At 39.2% G+C, this 21,188-nt stretch overlaps 1 protein-coding gene across 4 annotated transcripts; it reads right to left on the reverse strand.

Moving 5' to 3' along the window:
• Positions 1-82: 82 nt before the first annotated feature.
• inpp5b (inositol polyphosphate-5-phosphatase B) lies at positions 83-20,298 on the reverse strand. Of its 4 annotated transcripts, none has more exons than XM_040030340.1 (23): positions 19,910-20,298; positions 18,094-18,173; positions 17,703-17,800; positions 17,539-17,568; positions 17,316-17,426; positions 16,188-16,331; positions 12,643-12,733; positions 11,944-12,114; positions 8,765-8,866; positions 8,358-8,472; positions 7,386-7,502; positions 5,250-5,437; positions 5,031-5,142; positions 4,835-4,944; positions 3,341-3,476; positions 3,100-3,210; positions 2,741-2,906; positions 2,245-2,480; positions 2,001-2,108; positions 1,642-1,726; positions 1,073-1,200; positions 860-971; positions 83-513 (listed from the first exon to the last, which is right to left on the reverse strand). In XM_040030340.1, exons 1-23 carry the CDS (start codon positions 19,964-19,966, stop codon positions 404-406), a joined length of 2,718 nt encoding a protein of 905 aa, XP_039886274.1. In that variant the 5' UTR covers positions 19,967-20,298; the 3' UTR covers positions 83-403. The 4 variants fall into 4 exon arrangements, with proteins under 4 accessions (XP_039886274.1, XP_039886276.1, XP_039886277.1 ...); XM_040030342.1 differs by having other exon boundaries at positions 18,094-18,136; positions 19,910-20,017; XM_040030343.1 differs by lacking the exon at positions 19,910-20,298 and adding an exon at positions 18,564-18,660 and having other exon boundaries at positions 18,094-18,136.
• Positions 20,299-21,188: the final 890 nt, after the last annotated feature.

A 21,188-nucleotide genomic window follows, 5' to 3' on the forward strand; every position in this document is an offset into this window, starting at 1 on the left:
TTTTATATTTAGTGTTGATTTATTTTAGCAAATAATACAATTTTCATTAAAAAAAAAAATTACTAGCACACACAACACAACGTGTTTGCAGACATTTTATATATAAAAACAATACACTTTTTAGATCAGAGACATGAAAATACAAATTGTTCTTTTTAAATAAAATATACATACATTAAAATTTGTTAGGCTTCAACATATGCTCAATGATATACAATAAATTCTGCATCAACTGATCACAAACTTGGTTTTGAAATAAAGTGATTAGAAATAAGAAACATCACTGACAGTAATAACTCTACATAGTTATACAAAGAGGATATCAAATCATTACAGTTATTTCAAATACTGGACGTTTACAGTTTTTAGTGTTCAGCTTCAGCAAGGGGGACAAGCCCTCCATCTAGGAGGAGCTTTGGGTCAGGAAGTGCTGAAAGAACTCCTGAGTCTTCCTCTTCTCAGCAAGATCCTGCTTTGCAGGTGACTTCAGAAGCAAGGAGGCAAAAATGGTGGCTACACATAAAGAAAATATATTGTTCATATTACACAGTATAGAGAAATCATTCATAAAAACATAGTGTCTGTAATAATTTTGACATTTCAAGGAATGTAACACAGAAAATGACACAAAATGTTTTAAATAGATACATTTCTTTTAACTGAAGTTCATTTTCCTGCTATACTTTAGTTCACAATCAACCTTTATTTGGTGGAACAGATTAGCACAAAGGACATCTTTACACAAGTCCCCAGCTTTACACTGAGCAATAAAAAAGTAACAAAGTAAAATGTTGCCTAAAGCACAAAGTAGTAATAACACATTTATAAACCAAAGGAACCGCTTGTTTCATGTTCTTACCCAGGATGCTGACATCTAATCGATTGATAGCTGAATTCTTCAAAAGCTCACGGAGAAAGGCAGCTAAATAGTTGAACACGTTTTTATGGCACTGAGGTAGCATGGAAATAACCTAGACAAAAAATACAATACTTTTAACTTTTACAATTTAATGTAGGATTAGTAGAAATGGGTGACTAACTCTGTTCTTTTTTTTTTTTTTTTTTCCCTTACTTGCTCACACTGGCTGGCACTGGTGCAGCATTCAAGGCAGCGTTGGTAAAATGAGTAGGGAACCACAGGCTCTGGGAGGGCATCTAGGAACAGAAGCAAGGCCTCTGCTACTGAGTGATTACTACCCGCTGCAGGTCAAGAGTAGCAGGGTCAAGGTAGCAAATTTTAAGAAAAAAAAAAAAATTACATATCACATAAAAGTACAACATAAATTATACTTAACCCCCCCCCTCCCAAAACAAACAGTATTACATTCTAAGCAACATTCAAAACAACACGTTTGCAATTACATGGATTAAACAGCAATACAGAGTATTCGAAAAATCAAGCTTATTACTTTCTGTAATAAGCTATGGTCATCTAAGGTCCCAACTTTCAGAGCCAATTTATTTGCATTTAAATCCTGAATGTTGAGTGTTACAGGGCTGCTAAAACCCATCCAATATAGATTTAATGCTCTTAAGATAAAATAAAACATATGTACTGACTGTGCTCTGTGACTTCTTCAAATATTCTACAAGGACTAACAATATTTTTCTGCTAATTTTATTATAGTTTTGAAAGGATACGGAGGGACTCTGGCATCCCCGTGTCAAGGCAATCCCTTATTTCAGCAAATTCAATCCGGAGTCCAGGTTGCTGAAATATGTCTTCCTGCAAATAGAAGACAATACATTCAGACTCGTTCTCTCATTATACACCACAGATTCCCTTCAGCTAAAGAAATTATTTGAAGCGCAGTGGCTAATGCAGCAGAATAAATTCATTGCAAGGATCTTCATTCAGTCTATTTATCCTTAATCACAAAAAGCTGGCAGGAAGCCAAGTGTAGTGCAATTCACATGAAGTGGACACTATAAAACAAAGTAGGAGCATAGTATTGTTTGATTTTATTACAACACTGTTACATCACCATCAATTTTCTGACCTGTTTGACTGCATTGCGGAATAAGTGATCCACCATCATCCAAAGTTCTTTAGGGATGTCAAGAGGCTTTTCAGTGTGTGCTGCGTTCTCCTTTATAGGCAACTCTGCCTGATATTGGGAAGGAAAAAACAGAATGAAAGGCAGTTTAGTTACAGCTTAATTAGTCTCCAATCCTCAAAACTACTATAATGAAGCCCCTGAGGCAACAATGAATACAATAGAGGTATTTCAAGTGAGCACTAACCAGTTGAAGGAGGGTCTCTTGTGGAATGTCTTGAATGGGCTCCCTCAGCTGACATAGTGCATGGATAGAAGTGCCATAACAGCTTGGCAGGTAGTTTCCTGTCACAGAGATAAAATAGTCCTTGCCCCGCTCTAGATGGAGCACCAGGATGTCTTCAATCTCCTGCTTGCCAGAGTTAAGCTCAGGTGCTGTTGTGCGATTTACGAAAACCTCAAGGTCAATATCCACAGAACCACCTAGATATTTAGAGAGAAGCGCAAATTAAAGAGAGGGCTGCTCCAGTCAGTTGTTATGTTATACTGTGGTCATAACAAGCAATTATGACGTAGTACTCTTTGAGGATTTCAAAGACACTATAATAAGCATAATCTGTCAGTTCAAAGGAGTCTGCCACTTAAATCCAAGTCAGTCTCTTTCTATATGACCAGGCTAATGGATTAATGTTTTATTAAAATTACATTTGTTGGTTTTTACACAACGATGACGTGTTACTCACCCTGAGCAATAAAGCCTTTGGGGGGGTTGGCTGTGAGCCAGGGCTTGCTGTATGTGAACTCATTCGGCTTTGGAATAAACTCAAACTGACATGGGACCTGCCCGTCATTCAAGAGGCTCAACGTCTCTGCCTGGTGCTGCATGAACTTCACGTCCTTGAAGTGGAACTGAGAAAAAAACAGAAAAAAGGGGGGGGAGAAGCAGATTTATGAGCAAAGATAAAAAAAAAAAAAGTTTTTTCCTTCAGATCATGTGAAGCTATTGTATCCTTTGAATGTCTGCATAATGCACTCTTTCATTATTTTTAATTATTATGTATTTTAATTTAATGCCAGGGAGAATCGTAAGGTGAAACTTTACCTCTCGCTTGGACAAGGTTACAGATGGAATGCATTCATTTTCCATTTTGTCAATATCACGAACAATTTCTTCAAAGGTCTTCTTATAATCCTCACTATTTATCCTCTTGATCTGTAGGATGAAGAAAAACAGGATTAAGTAAAAGCAAAGAAATAATGTATACTTAAAAAAAAGCCACAGAATGAATAAATAAATAAATAAATAAATAAATAAATAAAAGCTCTTCAGCTAAATCATTTACCTCAATGATGAGCAGGGAGCTGACAGGTTTGTGGTCACTGGTCTTCAGAGTCATGTGACTCTGGTAATGCTGTTGCTTTATGTTCTTTCCTCTCCACAGGATACGATCGCACCACGCAGGGACACGACATTTTTCACTAAGTTCAAAAGTAAATGGCAAACATTAGTTCCCAAGTGTCTATTTTATTACAAAGCAATAAAACAATGAAGGCAGGAACTATCTCTGACTCCATTTATCCATTATCAAAATTAATGACACAATCCCTGCAGGGAGATTCTCTTGTGAGGTGTTGCAAGAGTACTGAATATTACACAACAAAGCTCACAGTTCAGGGCCACATCGGATGGCTAAACCAATTTATAAAGGACACTGATGCAAATGAGATGTTGTAGTTTTTTTCCTTACATTGCCCAAGTCAATTCTTAGGCAATGTAGCTCTTGTACAGACACTCGCTGGCCACTTTATTAGGTATACATATTCAACTGCTTGTTAATGAAAATATCCATTCAGCCAATTATGTGACAGCAGCTCAATACATTTAGGCATTTACAACCTTATAACAAGCATCAGAGTATGGGAGAAAAAAGGTCAGAACATAGCATGGTCACTGGTGCCAGAAGGTTTATTTGGAATATTCCAGAATTGGGAGCATAGTTTAAACCTCACAACCTACCTGAGTATAATTACTAACACTGTCCATCCCTTTATGACCACAGTCTACCTATCCTCCTATGGCTGCTTCCAGCAAAATAGTGTGTGTAACAAGGAATAACAGCATGTCACTGCATTCAAATGGCCTCTACAGTCACCAGATCTCAATCCAATAAAGCACCCTTGCGATGTGGTGGAACTAATTTGCATCACTGATTTGCAGCCTACAAATCTGCAGCAGTTATGTGAAGCTATCATGTCAATGCATAAAAATCTGTGAGGAATTTTTCCATCACCTTGTTGAAACAATTAACGCAAGACACTACTAATGTGTACCTAATAAAGTAGCTGTGAGTGTATTCAACAAACATTTTATCAAAAAACAAAATGGAAAAAAACTTTAAACACAGCAGAGCTTTCTAAACAGTCTTAACGGTCAAAAATCACTCTGCATTGTCTTTGCAATGCTGCAGTCATCAACCTCAAGCCTGACATTTCTATTATAATGCTACTATGGTATTCTCTTGAGGCTATCCTTCAGTAAATACTATAGACAAAAAACAGAGTTAAGCAGCTCTGAATAGAGGGATAATTGTTTGCAGAGCAGGAAGCTCCAACCATTTAACAATTGATGAGACAGAAATGTCTCAACAGAGAAGGAAAAGAAATGTGGGCTGACCTGAATCACTGGTGTGTCACAAAAAATGTGATGATAACACAAGCAGCTATAGTGTTCGAACTACAATGATAGTATGTCTGCTACTTCTTTCTGTTATCAGTTTACCTTTTGCTACGAACACTGACATGGAATGACTTACAATGCCTCCATGTGAGAAGATTACCTTGTATCCCAACTGTCAGAGCCAGTGTCATATTTGTAGGTGGGCTGGAAATCAATCTCCCCCTCCTCAAATCCCACAAACACAGCCTCCTCGTCGATCTGCCTCTTGAGCTGATGACCACACGCAATGGGTAAATATCACTGCTCACAAACACGTTTGAATACAAAACACATCAGGAAACCATAATTAATATTACCTGATCGAAACTGTGTAGAGTTTCAAAGTCCTTCTTGCTGATGAGACCCTTCACGTTGTCAACGTCAAGCTCACTAATTCTGTAGTTGAGGTCCCCGATCCATAAAATAACACTAATTCAGAAACAGAACACAAATTCTAATGAAATAGTCATAAATACGAGAAACTTGTATTTATTTATTTGATTCACAATGTAAATTTTAAAATGACGGCTACTTACTCGTGCTTCATGATAGTGAGTGGCGCCTGGGTGAGGTCAGGTTGGCGAAACTGGAGACGACTGCAAATATCCTTATAGTCCTGATTACGTCTCTCATATTCCTCAACATGAGCAGCAAGGTGGGAATTGACCACGCAGATATCAGAGTTGTGGAAGCGAAAACGGATTGCCACAGCTCCCTTGTTTCCCTGTGAATCAGTAATTGATTAGAATGGACAGAAAACACTGAAACGCCTCTGCAAACACTAAAATAAAATAACTAAATGTTTTTATTTACTATGATTTTACTCATCTGCTAAACAATAAGTCAATATTATGCAAACAATTTCATGCTTGGCATGTTTTGGATATTTCTTGCTGCAATTCATAAACTAGTGTCCCATTACTGCAGGAAAGGATGGAGTGACCTTACATAGCTCTACCCCCCTCCCACTGGTCCCTAGCCAGCCATCTGCTCTACTCTGCAGGGATTGCTAAGTAAGCACGGTCGCATGAGTTAAGAATAACCTTTCCTGCACCAGTGTATGAGAAATAAAGTTGAAGCTACTGTAGGAAGAGCTTCATGGATGAATAAGCACTGAAGTGAATAGTTCACAAGAAGTAGAGATGCCTTTTCATCATCACAGGAGACTGTTTGTGCTTAAAAACTGCCTCATGTATTACCATCTTGGTAAATGGCAATACATGAGGCAGTTATAAAAAAATAAAAATAAAAATTGTATGGCAGTTGACAGACATCATCATAGCATAAGCCCAATTTTTGTTTTCTTTCATCCTTTCAATTTTCATGTAAATGCTAATACTCAACACTTCCTGTTTATATGTATATGAGGAAAATCATTTCAATGTGGAACTAAAACAATGCTATTGACATAATCTAAAACAGAAAGGCAGAATGTGTACAAGGACCCACACCCAAGCACTGCAGAATATTTGCCAATTTATGCAGTAAAACCAGCCTGTACTAGCTCCTACATCATTTCTAGCTGAATATAAATGCTAATATAATTGTGGAATATGTCAACTGATCTGGGTGGGGGAAATCCCTCAATAATATTAGGGTAAAATGAATTTTTCCTGCTGCTTGCATAGCTTGGCTGATAAGCCAACATGGTCACCTGACAGTAAGCTCAACCCAACAAAATATAGGATTTTTGGGGATCCTTAAAGAATGTTTTCCCCTGTGCCAGGTCCTTAGCCCACAAAATGTTGAGAACCCCTGACCTAAAGCTCCTGACTCTATATGGTTTATTTCTAAAAAATTATTTCCAATTCCATCCAATCATTTCTCAGATTCAGGGTCATGGTGCGGCTGGAGTCTATTACTGCTACCATGAGGTAAGAGGTGGGGTACACCCTGGACAGGTCCATTATAAACAGGGGTGCACATAAGTGGTCCGCAGGTGCGCATTCGCTGTCAAAATAAAAGATGCGCACCAGATAAGTTAAGTTGCAAGTTGCAACGCGCGTTTGCGTACATAAGATTTTCTGGAGGAGGACATTTGTTTAGAACTCTTAAAGATGTCGAAGAAGCAAGCTCCTTTCAGCAATTACTTTGGTGTTCCTCCACCTCCAAAGAAATGTCAGAAGGAGTCCGAACCTCAAAAGAAGCGCATATTCTCAGAAAAGTGGTTGCAGGAGGTGAGCTGGCTTCAAACAAATGATGAACGCACAGAGATCTGGTGCAGAATATGCCGTGAAAATCCCACTCTAGCGGACAAAAACAGTGCCTTTTATATGTACGCAAATGCACATTGCAACTTCTTATCTGGTGTGCGTCTTTTATTTTGACAGCGAATGCGCACCTGCGGACCACTTATGTGCACTCCTGATTATAAAACCATATATACAATCATCAATTAACCTAACCCTGACTAAATGCATTGCTTTTGACTGTGTGAGTACCCTGGAGAGAACCCACACATGCATGGGGAGCACATGCATACACCACACAGAAAGGTCCTGGCCAGATGCTGGATTTGAACCAAGCAACTTCTTACTCTGAGGCAACAGTTAACCGTCACGCAACCAAATCCCGTGGTCAGACACCACAGAAATCAACTTAATGACTTTGCACAATACCAGAAACCTATATGATGACTTGTGCACAAATGGAGTTTGAAATACTGTCCTTACCATCCTCCCCATGATGCCAGTGCCTACAGTCTCAGCCTCCACGTCTGAGATGAATTCTGCATGCTCCTTCTTCACAAAGAAGATCAACATAATGCCCACCAGGCGCGCCAACTTCACCTGCAGAAACAGGCCAACAGTATACAAATGATTTCTTGCGGTTAAATGAAAACATTTTTGATGTTGCACTGGAACTCAAGAGATGGTGTAGCCACAAGACATGATCAGAGATGCTTTAGTGCAGTTTCTGTTGCTTATATCAGCACTTTGTCAGCGTCAACTACTAGGAACAGTAAAACGGAAGCGGAGAATCACATCTCAGAATAAGACACAGTTGTGTATGAGGAGCGCTAAGTACTTCATAATAGCTTTAACTTATGTAAGAGTTAAAGTGTCAGAAACAGAGCAGCCAAGTGTGCTTTAGTCAGAGAACTCGCAGTGGATGCAGAAGAAAAATCCAAAGAAACTGACAGGATGGTGACCTGGCATATATCATGTAGCGTTTAAGGCGACTTGAATAAAAAAAACAACCAGAGCTATAAAAAGAGGAAGCTAATGTGCTGGTCGGTACTCTGAGAATGAGGAAGAACACAAAAGTGAAGACAAAAGACAAGAAAAAGAGGCAGATCAAAAAAGTAACCTAAAACCTAAGGTCTGACTAAGCTTATGAAAGCAACAGGGATATAATAACTCCTATTAGAAATAAACTGAGTAATAATCGATGTAATAAGATTGTATGATAATTATTATTACCACAGAAAGGTGGTGCTAGAAGTTCTTGAAACTGTAACGCATGCATTGTATCAGTTTCAGGAATCTATTTTAAAGTGTGACTGTTGCCCATGTAGAAGAAAACCAAACATGCCCTCTAAAATGAAGATCAGTGGTGTGAATCGTGACATTCGCAAGTCTTCTCAAATATCAACTAATAGCGATGAACTGCAAGATGTGAGGGAGAAAAAAAAAAATCCTTACTAAGGCATACTTGGCATCTGGATGCAATGCCTCAGACACAGCTTTTGTCCACTCCTGTTCCTTGGGGGTGTCATTGAAGAAGAAAGCCTCTTTACTGAGGTCAAGCTCCTGAAAACTGCAAAAAAAAGGGCAAATGGTGAAACTTTAAGGGTTTGATTTCCACTTCATCCACAAGTGCTATGGTACTGACTAAACTTTTTGGCTCCTTAACACCAAAGCGGTAAACTGAAACAGGCCGGATTAGTGGATACACAGTGCAAAAATCAGTGGGCAGGTGTCTTCAGCACTTAAAACTGCTTCAACGGCTGCATGCATCTGTCAGAGGTTTGAGGAGTAAATGTCTGTCTTTGTAATAGGATTAAGCGGAGCAGTGCACAGCTATTGTTCAGCAGGAGAATATGACTTACCCCACGCAGTACATGTCAGGGGGCTCGGGAGTGCAACTCAGCCAAGGACGGAGGCTTTCCTTTGGTGCCTGTCCGTTCACATTGTATGTGCCAAGAAAAAAGCTGAAACAAAAGAATGATGAAAAGTGAGCACAAAACAAAGGAATAAAATTATAGCTTTGATGGGCTCCTCCTTTGCCCCTCCCCCCCCTCAGTGGTTAAATGGTGAAACAATAATGTCAGTCTATATCAAGCTTATGCCCTGCTGCTTTATTGTAGCAGTGACTCATTTCTAGATATTTTAATTCTTTTTTTTGTATGTTTAAGAGCACAACTGCACTTTTGCAGAAGTAACATTTATTAAAATGAATAGGAGAAAAAAAAAAAGAACAAACGAAAGCAATTGCTTTCAAAGGTAAACCAACAAATACTGGAAGAGTCCTACATGTAATCCTCCACCAATCCTCAACCTTTTTGTCACTGATCAGGATTTCTCTCAAACTCCTTTGTCAAGTTTTCTAGTTTGCTTTTGACTTCTTTAGTTTCTGTCTGGACACACAGTATCCTGGGTGGGCAGGTGTCATGAGCTTGGATAACCAATGGTCAGCAACTTTCTGAATGACGGCAAACAGGCAGAAAGTAGTGTCAACTTTCTACTTGTATCAGACATTAGAGGTTGTGAAATAATCAACACTGTTAAAATAGTGTGTTACAACAATTTGTAACACAACATATACAGATGACTAGTGGGTGCGGCTGTGGAGCTGCGATGCCATATTAGCCAGTTAACTAGATAAGTGCGGCTAAATAATAGTATGTTTCTGTTTGACCGCATCATTGATGCAAGAAGACTGCAATCATGTGGACAAAGAAATTATGTTGGGGGATTTGGGGAAAAACAACAACAACAACAAACAACTTTCTTTGTTTGTTTTCATCACAACATGTACAGATATCTCCAATTAAGCTCCTTTTCCATTAGGACCTACTCGGCGCAACTTGCCAAGACTAGACTCGAATCAACTGGTTTTCCATTACAATCGAGTCCAACCTAATGTGCTCGGCTGTTGTTACAACAACGCGTCCGAGCGTCCCTTGATGTAATTGGTATGTGACACAAACGGCAAGAATATACCTGCTGCTCAGTCTGTGGCTTTTCCTCAGACTCGGGAACCACCGTGTTGTTTTTGTAGCAATTTCTTTCTTTTTCTTCTTCTTTAAATGGCGGTTTGAATGTTTGTGAACGAGATGCTCTCATAACTCATCAAATGATGACACTGATCAGCTAATCAGTGGCAAGCAGTCTGACGAAGTCCCATTTTAGTACCTGCTCGGATTGCTTGGAGCCCTGGCCGAGCAGGTCCCATTTTAGTACTTGGTACTATGACCTAATGGAAAATCCCTGAAAAACGTCGCGAGTCAATCAGAGTAAGTACTAATGTAGTCATGGAAAAGGGGACTTAGTGTCATGGTTTTGCTTTATTTTATAGCTACAGGCTGGTAACTGCAGATTTATCAGTCGGTCTTTGTCAAAAGGTGTTAGCAGATAGTAACACTATCTTAAAAAAAAGAACACAAACTAATCAATGACCTAGTTTTTAATCTTAAAAAAACAACTGTAAATACTTTATAAAGAATATGCACATAAACAAAACCATTAACATAAAAAGAGCTGCACCACTTTCTGACTCTTGGCCATCACTTGCTAAGCTATCGGCCAATGTGGAGGGCAGAGCTGTAGGGGAAAACGAAATTGAAAACAAAGAAAATGTACTGAAATCAAAACACAGTGTTGAAACAGAAAGAATAAAAAAAATGCAAAAGAGAAATCCTCATTTCCTGTATTTAAATAATCAATATTATTGCATAAAATGTACAAAGACAAACACATAAACGTCTTGTGATCACTGAGCAGCCTCACTGCAATTTAAACGGAATACTGAAGGCAACATGCCGTGAGAAATCGTGAGAGGGTCGAGCCCTTGCCATTTACATCCCCATTGAGGTTTATTCTACAGGTCCAGCTCAAAAAAAGGCAACTTCCTTCCATTCAATGTGCGACGTCTCTGACCTTCAGGCGGCTGCTGTTTTCCAAATGCTCTTTCACAGGAGCAGCATGGGGCTTTTTATTTTGTGCTGACTGCCACTGAACCTTAAAACACTTTCTGCTTTCACAGCCCGAGCCTCAGCTAACCAGAGAAAAGCTGAAACTATATTTACACAAAGGGAGCTTGGGACTGCTGCTTTTCTAAAGCTTTTATTCATAATATTCATATCAGCATGGATTTTTCCCCCCAGCGTGTCCCAACTATACAGTATAAAACGAGACAAAAGCAGACAAATGCATGTGTGCAAGCACGATACTAAATGTCTGCCGTTTTTGACTAAAGGCACAACACTAGCTTACTTCTTGTTAATCATATACGGCTTTTTAAATATGTCCAACATTACATATTTAGCATACCCTTTTACATGTATGTATGGGAAACAAATATTTCCCTTTTGGATCTAACTCACTCATGTTTATCATATTCAAGATTGCTTCCATTATGGTTACAGCTATTTTCAGAGTGTTCAGAACGTCTGAGACAGTGCGGCTTAATTTAGCACGCAGCAAGACAAACCCACAGATGTTGACTCATGCTTTTTACATAACACTTCTATCATCCAAACTGTGTTAACAGTTACACTGTGGGCACAGAGTCTTCATGCATAAACCATCTTTTCCACAGATTTTACAACCTGTTTTCGATTTTCAAACTGAACACCAGAGTACATCGAAATACAACTCTTGTTTAAAAATATCTGCACTCACCTAAGTTTGAAACTTGGGAGTGTGTTTTTTTTCTCCAACTTTTAAAGCTTACAGTGTAGATCTTAAAAACAAATTACTATAATGTACACGTTGTCCGGCTTAAAGTGACTTTTTTTTTTACTGTTTTAGACCAAGAAGAACAAACAGGAAAAGATCACATCACTTCTCTTTAGATTAGACTTCCCCACCCAGAATACCAAGGCCTTATCATCATCATCAAGGAAGCATTTTTTGCTACCTTTTTTTTTTTTTTTAAATATTGATGATGCTTATGCAATATTCAGGAGTTTTAAGATCACCAACATCTATGTGCCTCTATCAATGAGCCAAACACACTTTTAATCATGGCCACACTGGCACAAAAAAACAATAAACAGCAACATACCTGTGATTTTCCAAGAAAGTGTACAGTTCCTCTTTTTTCATCAGCTCACACTTGATAAGGTTGTCGCGCAGGCCAAACTGCGGCATGGCTAGTATGTGAGCTTTGTTTGATGGGGTGTGGCTGGAGGATCGCACCAGGTCATCCCGGTCCTCTCGAGTGGAGATGCCCAGGCTGCACACCAGAGAAGAAATAACGTGTGTGATTTGAGATGGAAAAACTGAGTCACAGAGGGTTGTTTTCTTTCTTTCTTTTTTTTTTTTTTTTTTGCGGTGGGGGGTGGTGGGGGTGGGGGATGTTTTAACAATTAGGGAGATGCTAGAAATGCTCATCTCCAGCTGTGTATTAACAGTCAGCATAGTCTTTAGCCTAAATGCATTAAGCCATACTTACTGGAGAGCTACAGTCTTAATGTACAGCAGTTCAACACAACAAAAACAACAATCTCTATTTCCAGGTGGTCAATATGGGATGAGCTAAGTTGAGAGGAGAAAATGTAATATGCCCATATCATACAGTCTTCCAGGAACATCCTGAAACTTAACTCCATCACAGGGAATAGACATTAACTCAAAGCAAAGCAGGACCGAAAACAGACACCGTCTTTGTCTTTGTATTAAAATATAACTGTATTAGTGTGGGTATAATGCAAGACTTCCCCACCCTTGAAAAATTATGAAAAGATTCTCAAGGCCTCCTCACCTATCTTGGTTGGCAGACGCTCTGGACTTCTGTGTGCCACCGTTGGAACCTTTCTCTTTTTCTGAAGTTACTTTTTTGTCTGATGATTTCTCTGTTTAGGAAAAGATAAAACAGAATGGTTAATTACATGATTGCAGGACAGCTATGCAATCATAACTGCCTGCACAGTGAACCACAAACAAAGTACTATTTTCATTTAGCCGGTTAAGATATTTTATTAATATATTAATAAACTCATATTTCAGCCTTTAAACAACCAAAATGTAAGAATAAAATTAAGCTAAATGTGAATAAATATAAGTCAATCATAAAAATGCCAAGTCAGAGCTTAGTTGTTGGGGGCAATCGACTGAGGCCTCCTCCTGCAGATGGATACGGTTTCTGCATTCCAAGTAGCTGGATTTAATGGCTGAGTGCGAAGTATTAGACAGCATGCCCCTGTCTCCTGAAGCTTGGCAGGCAAGACAGCTGGCTCCAGTGAAAGGGAAAGCCAGGTTCTCTGAGCAGGAAATTAAATTCTACAAAGTTATAATAAGCTACATTAGACAGGACAAAACAATGACCCGAAAGAGTAGATACAATCTACATAAAAAAAACACAACAGTGAATTTCTTTTCTCAAAAATTGTTTCAAAATGACAAACTTAAAACTAACTGGTCTCTTACTGTTTTTACAATATGTGTGTAACTCTTTTCTATGTGCAGCATTTGAGAAATGAACAAAAAGAAAAAGGAAATCATATTTAAGTAAGTAAGACAACAAAGCAGACAAGACATAAACCAGTGAAACACAAACAATAATAAGATAATAATTTTAATAAAGTAAAGCAAAAACACGTGCTAATAAAACTGGTTTTATAGATTATTTTCTTTTTTATTAGACATGTCTTTTGGCAGAACAGCTGCAGCATCAAAGTCTGCTGTTACTTTCACCTCAGCAGGCAGTTGATGTCACTTTTTCTGCATCGTTGTTTTAGGAAATGTCACTCTAATTACCAATAAGACAGGTTGTGACATGTGCACCAAACCCCAAGAAAAGGTCAACATAAAAAAAGGTGCTAAGAGTTCAAGCCATTTTAAGCCCTATTTAAAAATCCTTACACTAACACTCTGACATTTTAATTAAAAAACAGCAACTCTGTTGTTTCAGTCAACAAGAAAATCCCTTTATTTGACTGACAGAACTTCCAGCAAACTGTGAAATTGCTCTTGAAAACACTACAAAAGATGCTCTTATTGCACACACAACCCACACGCAGCTGTCAAACAGCACTTACCCAGTGTCACACAAAATGCATCAATAAATAAATGTCCATTCTACTTCACTACAAACTTTTGAATACCTGCTGCAGTGCAGACAACTTTTGAAACAAATCTTGTGGCATTAAATGCACACATGCTACTGACTGGAGATCTTATCATATTTCTGCATTCTCAAATCAGCAAGGAAATGACTGCAAAACCTTGTGGTGTTATACTGTTGCATGCACGTTATTAAAGACATACAAGTTTTTCTCTCTCTCGCTTAAAGTACAGCTGCTTATTTGTTAGATGAAAAAAACAATTTACAGTTAAAAACAGTACAACCAGTATGAGGCTATGCGTTTAAAACATTATATGGTACATCCTGCACAGGCTTTAGTATCTTTACCCATACAGCGGAAATCCAGCTGTATGACCTCTTGCTCACTCCATTTGTCACAGGATGCCTCTCTATAAGTGTGCAGCTACACGTAGCATAAGTGGCAAACTCTTCTATGAGGGCTCTCTTCCGTATTAACGCAGGAATATCTCTACAAAATACAACCGGCCAAAGTTCATCATTACACTGCTTCACAAGCAGAAACGCGTCAGATTGCTCATATGAATTATTTTTTTCTTTTAATACTTAACTGTAAATTTACATCTGCTTAATAAACGGTTGGAGCGTCATATATTTTAATTGGATGACATGCAGACTTTTCTTTTTGAAGGCGAAGCAGACAGTAAACGGAGACCTATAATAACAGAGAGAGCCGGTGGGAACAAAGTTTACAGGCAACTGATTGAAGCTAACAAGCTAAATCGGCTAAGAGGATAAGTCGGGAGTGAATGGGTGAACGTGGAAATACCCTGACAACAAGTGCAAATGGCTCAAAATTCAAGACAAAAAAAAGAGCCTCTCGGTGAACGACACAACAATGTGTCACTAAAACGTGTTGTTGCAACATTTTTCCTAACAGGTGTTCCACTTCTTTTAAAACCACACAATGACGATGATATCGCGGTGCTGAAGTCTGTGCTAGTGCTAGCTGTTGTTCTCTTTAACCGAGCGCCTATGATTCTATGATTCGCGGCGAAAAAACAATGTATCGAACACATTGCTACATGGATGTGAAATTACCCAGTTTCATCGATAAGCACTTAAGCTAATGAGGCTAAAGTTAGCATTTCTTGACAGAAGAACTAGAACTGCACGCTAGCATTAACTAGGAAGCAAGCTTATCCCGGCCGGATGGCAGGAACCCCAGCGTTTCTTTCACCTCCTCAAAATCAACAAATTAAACCAGGAATAGTTTGTTTGTTTTTTTTCCATACCAAAGTCTCTCATCTCCATAGACATCTCCATTTATTGCTCCCACGCATTCTGTGCAGAAGACCAATGTCCACTCAGTCTCAATCCAAACGCTATAGTAGTGGGAGGAGTTTACACTCCCACCGCTGCAGAGATAAGACACCGAAACAAACCTAATCGACTATGCAGATTGAAATCGGAAGACTCAACAACATTGCATCAGATTAGGAAAATTAAACATATAACGAGAGATACATATTTAAAAATTATTTTTGTTTATTTGTTATGGAGGTAAGTGTGTTTGTGTGGCACTGGACTGACAAAACATGTTGCACGCAGAGTTTTACACGCTATCACATGCTGTGTGATTTGTATAAGGTCATTCCATGTTTTGCATACTTGTCAGCAGTAGCATGCCAGTAAAACAGAATGCACAAGCATAATGATTGATTAAAATCTGCTTAAAATCACACAGCATGAGGAACGCACACAAGTTGGGAAGCTTTTCTGTTTAGAAGCAATGCACAAAAACACTCAGATATCTCACATGGCTTCTCAATTTGTTATGTTTTTTCTTTCATTGTTAATAGCAGTTAACAATAACTGCACTACATTTTCTGTTAGGCCTGTTGGCCCTGTGAGCTCTCGCTCTCTAGTTTACTGTGGTGCATTGAATGAAAAAGGGACAAATTAAAAATACAGGTTATTCCTGTGGTTTTCATGCTTTGTCACGTCAAGATGTCCTTTCGACTCCTTTCAACTCACGTTCAGATGGAGTCAGTTGAATTCAGAGGAAGTGCCATTTGCAAAATTGGATGTAATCTATGATGCAATACTGACACGCAAAAACTGCACACACGAAGAGACAAAATGGAGAACACGTCCCAACATCCACTGCACAGATGCTGGTGGACCAATTCTAGTGCAGTTCATTTTATTGCATAGGGAGACGTTGGCAGACGGCACATAGAAATTAAAATAAGGTGAAAAACCTGTTTTTCCGTGCTGGTTGAGTTTAGTGAGAGTTGTGCCGATGGGTGCGAGGGCTTGTTTGACAACTCCCCGTCCTCTAGTGTCTTTGTGGTACTTGGTAATCCAGTCAAACTTGGGTATCTGTGTGGGAGTCCTGCAAACATCTGTGAAAAAAAGCAGGGAGGAAAAGAATGATAAAAGAACTGTAAACGATTCTTGCCTTAATGAGAAATTCGACAAGAGCCTGGTGTGCGCTTTAAGGCAACACGAAAAGTGTTAAGAATGAGAAAAGTTGCATTTTGCAACTTTGTTTTAAAGCTACCACCTAAAATCCCTTGTCTTGTTTTCATAGTAAATTACCCTGTAAGTCAACCTCCATGGTTAAATTCACCTCTATGGGCTCACCGTGAGAATTTTTCTTTTTAACAACAGCCGGCATGCCATTTGTTCTTTCCATCACTGGTCTCCCACAGCAAATTAAAAGCCTTTGGGGCTCTACTTGGAATACCGCAAAAAACCCACATCAGTCTTTGCTTGTGTTCATTTGGGACTTCCACCATGAAAACGGCGAACTGGCGGGAAAAGCGGCACATCCATAACAAAGCACACCATCTTTGACCTTTAACGGCCTGATACTTTCAGATGAACAGAAAGCAGGCTGTAAAATTGTGGTGAAAATTAACTAATAAAAAGGAAGTAACTTATCCTGTTGACTGTTATCATGTCTAATTTTCATGTCCCATTGCTAAAAGCTATGTGCACAAAGATTAAGTAAGAACAGCGTATACTGTCCAAACTCCACCCTTCCCTCTCTGCCTGCTAGCAATTCTCGCACAGGGAAGTGTCACCACCAAAACAGCAATAACCAGGAGTCTTTTTCCAAATAGATATATTATGTGGTTTTCCAGAATAATATAACCTCTAGGTTATTAACTCAATATGTATTGTTTCACATAGGTTACTACAGCAAAATATTTGTGCTTTTTCACACTCTTCTTCACTTAAGATTCAAATGACCTGTCTTAAACAAATAAGATGCTGGTGCTACTGCGAATTAATACTTGATTCCAGTGAACCGACAGCTTTCAAAGGTTATTCTTGTTTCTTGCTGGATGTCATGTAAACACATCATATAGGGGCTAACCTACCACTCCACGCCTTGTTGACTTCGCTGAGGAAGAGACGCGAGTTGGAGCCAAAAGGAAGTTTGAGGTCTAATTCTTCATCCTTGTAGCTTATTCTAACTCGGGTATCAGCACCTAAAATCAGAAGAAGAATGCAGGGGGCGAAAACAAGATGTTCATTATCGTGTGGTGCACCAGTTATGCAGCTTATTTCTAATTGGGCTGTAATGGAAACTAGCACACTCACCCACAACCACAAGTTCCTCTGGTGAGGAAACTAAAAAGATTGTAGTATGAGAAATATGTTTCAGAGAAATTACCGTCACATTATTTTTGATTAGGTACACTGTTGAAATAGCATAAGGGAATATTTATTTGAGATGAGCTAAAAAATATTTAAACACTATTCACCTGTGACAACTGCAAAGTCGACAGAGATGGGTATTATGGCCTCCAGCAATACATCGTCAGCAGTAATTGCCATTCTTCGATGGGTATAAATGAAGATTCTGTAAAAACATTGCATTGTAATTTTAAGATTTGTTTAATGAAGTCTGTATTTCAGTTAGTTCTCTGCCTAACTAGAGCTAACACATGCACACTAAAAAATATCCCTACAGAGCATGACTGTGGTACCTTTGTCAGGCAGGTTAGTGTAACTCTGTAGTGTACAGTGTTAAGCAGTGGGTGGTACTGCTGCCACCCACTCTTCTTAGAAAACACTTTTTAGACTGAATTCAAACAAACTGCAAAGAACTCATGTCAGAGATATTTTTTCCCCCACCAAGCCACTAAAACTTACGCATGCTCGTTTGCAGACTCCACGAGCCCCAGCAGTCTGCTCTCTGTAGTGTCATCAAAGAGGACATCACATTGGACAGCATGATTACGTTTTAGTTAAGGAGAAAGATGTTGTTTACACTTCATGTTTAATATCATATTTATCTGCCAGAAAAAAAAAAAACTTTCAGCAAAGTCTACTACAGTGGGAACAGTGAAATTGGATTTCTATTCCCTACAAGTAACTATTGCACTTTTTACAGTATTTCTTAATTTCACAGAGTAATATCAAAAGTATAAACCAGTGCATCTATATGTCAGCATATAAATAAGGCTAATAAACATATTTATAAATCAAATTTCCTCTCCCCGTTAACATGCAATAATTCACGTTCTTCTCCTCCTCCTTCTGCTTCTCCTTTAGGGGTTGCCACAGCAGATCATCTGCCTCCATATCATCTTATTCCTAGCATCCTGTTTTGTCACACCAACCCTCTGCATGTCCTCCTTCACAACATCCATGAATCTTGTGGTCTTCACCTGGAGGGAGCCTCGCAGCGCCATCTTCAAGACCCTTTCCCCTTTTGCTCCAAACCAGTCAAACTGAGCTGTGCCTCTGATATACTCATTTCTAATCCTGTCCTGGTTGTTCGCAACAAAAATCTTTCCAGCTCTCAGCTCTGTCTCCTGACTTTTTTATTTTTTATTTTTATCAGTGCCACTGTCTCAAAACCATATGTCACTTTGGATGGTTTATCCTAGGTATTTAAACTACCTCACTCCCTCACACCTTGCATCTTAGACCTGGCCCTCTCTCATTCTCACAAATGCATTTGGTCTCACTTCTACTAACTTTTATTCCTCTTTTCCCAAAAGCATACCTCCACCTGCTCCTTACTCTTACTGCAGATCACAACGTCTGCAGTAACTGTTAACTTGTCTATTTCCACTGCAAACAAGAAGGGGATCCATGATGCAATCTTACCCCTGCTTTGAACCCATCTGTTACTCCTACCACACACCTCACTTCTGTCTTGCTGTCCTCATACATGTCCTGCATCACCCTCACATACTTCTCTGCCACTTCTGACTTCCTCATACAGCACCAAAGTTTCTCTCTTGGCACCCTATCATATGATTTTTCTAGACCCACAAAGACTCAGCACAACTCCTCCTGATCGTCTCTGTACTTCTCTATCAGCACTCTTAAAGCAAAAATCATGTCTGCAGGGCACTTCCTTGGCATGAAGCCATACTGCTGCTAGCTCAAATCCTCTCTTCTTAACTTGGCTTCAGTATCTCTTCCCAAACTCCTTATGGTATTATGCAACACTTCATGTTATTATGTATAATACATTACCATATTATTAAAAGAGGAATGACAGTAACAGTAACTACTCTCTGCACCTTGTTTTGAAAACATATTTTTATGCACATCTTACTTTAAGACAATGACAGTGAAGTTATAGGATCACCAGCACTGACAACAAAGACAAAGCACACAGCTGCCACCTTGTGGACAACGTGTGTCACTACAGTATTGAGTACATGTTACCTATTTGAAGGAACTGCTGACTAGACTAGTTTTTAATCTAAAAACAAAAGCACCAATAAACTCCATGTGCACTCAACTGCAATGCCCGGATAGAAGCCTAAGTAAAGCTACTCTTTAGTCAGAAAGATGACAGCCAAGTGGCACAACCCAACAGGCCCCATTTCGAGCTCAGCAGACAGAAAAGCTGTTGCGCCAGTCAAACGCGTTTTTTTTGGAAGCATGTAATCTATAGTTTGATTCGCTGGTCAACCACGAACCAATGCGTGTGAGTCGGGAAGGATACCATGATGCAGTTTTCTTCCCTTTCTAAAGTTTCTTGAATTGCGACGGACTGATCCATAGTGTTGACATTCAAGCTTGCTGGGCGACAACTTTGGCACCACGCACTCCAAACGAAAACCCACTCCGTGGAAACTCAAGCAGCTCAGTTATTTCTCTCTGAAGTGGAAGCGCAGCGCAATGAAAGGGAGCGCAGAAGCTCCGCGGAATCCCACATCATTCCTTTTCGACCCAGAAGTTTTCTTCTTTTTCCACCTTCCTTCGCTGCTGGCCCAGCCCGACCCAGTCTGCCACGCACTGATTCAGGATCGCGCTGTACACCCAGTGTGACGTCACTGTTTGGTTTGCAAAGGCCTGAAGCTGCCAACTCAAGGACGGTTATGTCTTGCAACACCTCGTACTCCTCAGAAGTTGCATCAAAACTTTTTGAGGAAGTGTTGATGACCCCCGGTCAATCAAGCGGAAGTGGTCGATTTTTTTTTTCTTCAAAAACTATTGTATTGCATTTACATCTTACGTTGTCAAAATGGACTACTGTATTACTGTCATTAATATTATTTGATTTCTATTGATCTTGGAGAGTTAAAATTTAAGAACTGTTCAGGATGTGTGTAACGCTGATTTTTTTTTAAATTATTTTTTTAAAAGCTGCTATCACAATACATGATAATATACTGTGATAACTGTACTGTATGTGCTTTTGCACAGTTGGCACAGGACATACACCTTTGTGCAAAGTACAGTGCTCTGTGTGCAAAATACATAGAGCGCATAATGTGTAATCACCTCTCATTTATGTATACTTTGCTAGGAAAAAGGGAAAAGGGTTCAGTGATTTCTTGAATCATCATACTGTACTGCAAATAAAGCAAAAACTCAGAGTTTGTACAGTTCTAATGGGCTCTAAAGTCATTAATTGGTATTACTACCTTTATTCTTCAACACAGCCTGAACTCTCTTGTGCAGGTTTTCTTGTTATTTCTTTAAGCAGTCTTCAGGAATAGTTCCCAGGCTCATTGAAGGACATTCAAAGCTCTTCTTTGGATGTTGGCTTCATTTTGTTCTGTTCTCTCTCAATATGATCCCACGCTGCTTCAGTAATCTAGAGGATGTAAATCCATGACTGATAGTGTTCCATTGTGTGTGTTTTTATCCCTGTTTTTAATGCACTGGCATTGTGATATTGACAAATGAAGCTGTTGCCAATGAGGCAGTTTCCAGATATTGCTGCATGCATGTTAAATCACCATGCACCTACTGAAGCTTCAGTGAACAGTAGATGG

Source organism: Simochromis diagramma, unplaced genomic scaffold (genome assembly GCF_900408965.1).
Source record: "Simochromis diagramma unplaced genomic scaffold, fSimDia1.1 OVJJ01000361.1, whole genome shotgun sequence".
NCBI lineage: Eukaryota > Metazoa > Chordata > Actinopteri > Cichliformes > Cichlidae > Simochromis > Simochromis diagramma.

Coding starts and splice junctions, on each gene's coding strand:
- inpp5b (XM_040030340.1), bottom strand. CDS start 19,966: ATGGATCAGTCCGTCGCAATTCAAGAAACTTTAGAAAGGGAAGAAAAC. Junction 7,503..8,357: donor CAGATGCCAAGTATGCCTTA/GTAAGGATTTTT, acceptor CTGTTTCTGCAG/GTGAAGTTGGCGCGCCTGGT. Junction 2,907..3,099: donor TAACCTTGTCCAAGCGAGAG/GTAAAGTTTCAC, acceptor TTTTTTTCTCAG/TTCCACTTCAAGGACGTGAA.